We start from the raw sequence: 3,639 nt of genomic DNA on the forward strand, positions 1-3,639 counted from the left end.
TTAGATAATATGTACTTGAAATAAGACAATGCAGTTGTTTTTTCTTATTTTAAGTGTAAATTGTCTTGTTCTATTGGCAAAATGTCTCGTTTATCTCCTCAATCCAAAAACAAATGCACTTATTTTAAGAACATTTTTTTCTCCAGTGTAGATCAGCGGTCGGCAACCCAAACTGTTCAACGAGCCATAGTCGACCAAAAAAACGGATTTGTCTGGAGCCACAAAAATGTAAAAGGTTTCTATAAGCCTCGTTTGGCAACATGGGCTCTAAGTGTATTGGCACACTATAAAAAATGACTATTTGGGGTTAAATGTATAATAAGCATTCATGATTAGATGTTTATCGTGGAGCAAATGTCACATATGAGGTGAGGGAGGAGCAGTGAACGCTCTCACTGTGTCGAAATACAGCGCCGCTGCCCTGCCCTTTACCGCGCAGTTTAGGTTTTGTTGCATTGATGAAATGATAGAAACACGATAAAGGAATCTTTCTATGGTGGACGTGTTTCTGTGGGGAGGAGTTGATTGACTCACGAGGAACCAAGCAGGAACTGACACCCATCAGAGCAGAGCTCTCCAACCAAATCCCAGCGTTCCTGGGTGTGATTTGTTACCTGCTACCTGTTGGATCTAAGAACACTTTTCTATGCTTACAACCAAACTAGCAGCATTAGAGGAGTTTGGAGATACAATCCACTCCTTAAATCTATCTTTAACAGCTTCTCATTCCAAAGCAAACATGCAGGCAGACCTTCCTCATTGGTAACGATGAAAGGAAATTATTCTTCTTTGAATCCTCTGTTCTCATCAGCTATCTTCCTTTTTTTGGGGGGGGGTCCATGGCCAGAGACACACAACAGCCACCTGCCTGGCGCTGCATCGCGCCGCGCTGAAAGGTGTCGCAGGCTTAGACCACTTTTCCCTTAAAGAAATGTTTACATTTATTTATTATACAAATGTTTCCAGCTTTGGAAAACATGCTGAATGTTCGATTGACTTCCTGATCACCATATTAAAATAAAACAAAACAAAAAATCATGCGGTTCCAGAGCGGCGGGTTACTAACCTCTGATCTAGAACATATTTATGGGTGTTGGGATAAAAGTTGTAAGACCGCTGGGTCCAGTTCTGCTTTAAATAATCAATAATCAGAGGATGAATATGCTGACTCTATCTCTCTAGGATCACAGCCTGACAGCAGAAGGGTTGAACTTCAATCAGAGACTCTCGTGCCGTTATTGTGTAATAAAGACCACTTTCTAATGTATTGATGCTTTTATTCAGAATCCTGATTAGGCTGAAGCTCCCAGTTCAGCTGCTTTAAAGGAAAAATATGTTGTTTTTTTTATCATCTATGGAAATCTATCGATCTATTCTATGAATCTGCTGTTTTCTTTGCACCCAGCTGTTTATTTATCTGCTGACCTGAATGTTTCTCGTCAGCCACCATGCGTGCTACTTTATGCGCCTGTGTCTTCCTGCTGTGCCTCATCCTGCTCGCCGAGGCCAAGTGGAAGCTGGGTCAGGAAAAGCGGGATAAACCTCGCCAACCTCAGCCGTCGTCCTCACCGGCTCGGAAGACCAGGATCCGCTCGGTGCTGAACTCCGGGGAGCTGACCACCAAGCAGGGCCATCGCTGCATATGGCAAACATCTGGAGAAGGTCTGGTGAGCCTGCTGGTGAACTGCTCCACTGAAGCTGAAGGAGAGCTAGAAAGGTGAGGCAGGACCACACATGCATTCAAAATGTTAGAAAAGACGATGCATCTTCTCCCTCAGCCGGGCTTTACCTTTTCCTTTTTTTTTTACCTTGGTTATGTATGAATTGTGGTTCGCTTTTATTTCTTTAGCATCATTTTCTTCATTAATGTGGAAGCATTAGCATTAAGCTAGGCATAAACTCTACCATTTTTTGCCCTTTTCGGCCTAATTCTCCAGTTGTGCGAGAATTTTTCAAACCTGCATCCTAACTTGGCCGCTAAGCATGGGAAGAGTTTTTGGGCGGGCACTGCCCCCCCTGGTGGCCGGAAACATGTAATGACATAATATGTTAAAATATATATACGTAATGATATTTGTAATGTTTTGATTAAAATACATGTAAGTATGAAATTAATATGAATCCTAGAACATTTTTGTAATAGATTTATTTTTCAGCAATCATGTGACAGTGGCGTCGACTACCGTTTCCGTCCGCTACTTGGTGGTTTCCCTCTCATTATCAATCTTGCTAGCCTGTACGTAAACGTTATAGCATACAGTTGCCTCATGTAAGTGAGTAAAAACTGCAAATGGATATTGAACGTTTTTTAAAACGTCCCATGACCTCTGCCAACACCCTGCAAGAATTCGAACCAGAGCCAGTACCAACAAATGCTGATCTGGAAACACCTGGGATCAGCTCTGCAAACCCAGCTAGCTCACCATCGGATCTTGCAGGGCTGTCGTCGGGGTCAGTTAGGTTGCCTAGCAGCTGTACTAAAGCACAGCAACTACCAAATTATCTTGGTGACAAGCACTGCTGCCCGAACCAGCCTATAGGGCTCGGGATCCGCGTTGCATTGTGGGACGTGGCGGCCATGTTGAATGCTATGCTCTTATACCGTAGCTCCGGTAGCATCGCTCCGAAAGCACAGCTCCGACACAACGTTGTGTGAGAAAAAAAGATGTTAAATCTCACGTATTTGAGCCTTTTCCCGCTGCCGTTTTTATTATTTTCCAGAAAAGATCCCAACTTTGAAGGAAAGAAACAATGTAGGCTATAAAAAAAACCCGTGCATCTTTAACTTACAAGAATGAAAATGCAGGGAACACACTCTCATTGACATCGATGTTCGGTCGTCTTACAGCCGCGATCCAAGCTAGCCGACGACTCTTTGTTATCTCTGACACTTGGTCTCCGTGGTTGCGCCTCCAGGCAGGAAAGCGGGGGAAAGTTAACCCATTTTCTATGTTGTTCCCATGGCGATCATGTGTTGAGCTGTTACAGCCCACAATACAGCAACGGTTTACCATGGTTGAAATCAAGTTAAGGTGAAATTAATCAAATTAAAACATGGCTGAGAAGGAGTACAGTACAGTACGCGGTAGTCATAGGCAGTAGCGTGAGCAGCGGTAAAAGAGGCATTCAAGATGGCGGCGACGCAAAGTATTTTCCTTCAAGATTGTTTGGAAAGCCTAAACGAGCCTTTTCCACGTGCTACTACAAAAAGTACTGTTGGCTTGAATACTCGGTTTACTAACTTACTTCTGCACTAGGTAAGACTTTCTTTAAACGAATACTCCTAGCAACTACGTTGTACTGTATACAGTAATGTAACAACTTTTGTTGAAAATTGTCTAATCACCTGTGCAATCATGCGTAATGAGCTTTATGTGTGTGAGTGCGCGCACGCGCATCATAGTGAGAGCACGTTCGTATGAAAAAAAATTGTTTTGCCCCCCCGATGCAAAAGTGAAACGTCTATGCCGCTAAGGCGTGTAGCAAAATAAAGCGTACATTAAACCTACCCACACTGCATTAGTCAATTGACAGAAAAACCAAGTAGGTGTCCAAACCCAACCTTTGAGGTTTTTATGAGGGGACGGTAACTGAAAGCTGTTGCTGCAAAATAAACCCAGATCCACAGCCCTCCTCTAC

At 43.3% G+C, this 3,639-nt stretch overlaps 1 protein-coding gene across 1 annotated transcript in view; it reads left to right on the forward strand.

Moving 5' to 3' along the window:
• Positions 1-1,414: 1,414 nt before the first annotated feature.
• Positions 1,415-3,639, forward strand: part of fgfbp3 (fibroblast growth factor binding protein 3) — a 4,323-nt gene continuing 2,098 nt past the window's right edge. The window contains exon 1 of the mRNA XM_015394194.1: positions 1,415-1,717. Within this exon, the coding sequence (XP_015249680.1) occupies positions 1,449-1,717 (269 nt within the window). The 5' untranslated portion in view covers positions 1,415-1,448. The remainder of the gene's footprint in view (positions 1,718-3,639) is intronic.

This window comes from Cyprinodon variegatus, unplaced genomic scaffold (assembly GCF_000732505.1).
Source record: "Cyprinodon variegatus isolate N-32 unplaced genomic scaffold, C_variegatus-1.0 Scaffold677, whole genome shotgun sequence".
Classification (NCBI taxonomy): Eukaryota; Metazoa; Chordata; class Actinopteri; order Cyprinodontiformes; family Cyprinodontidae; genus Cyprinodon; species Cyprinodon variegatus.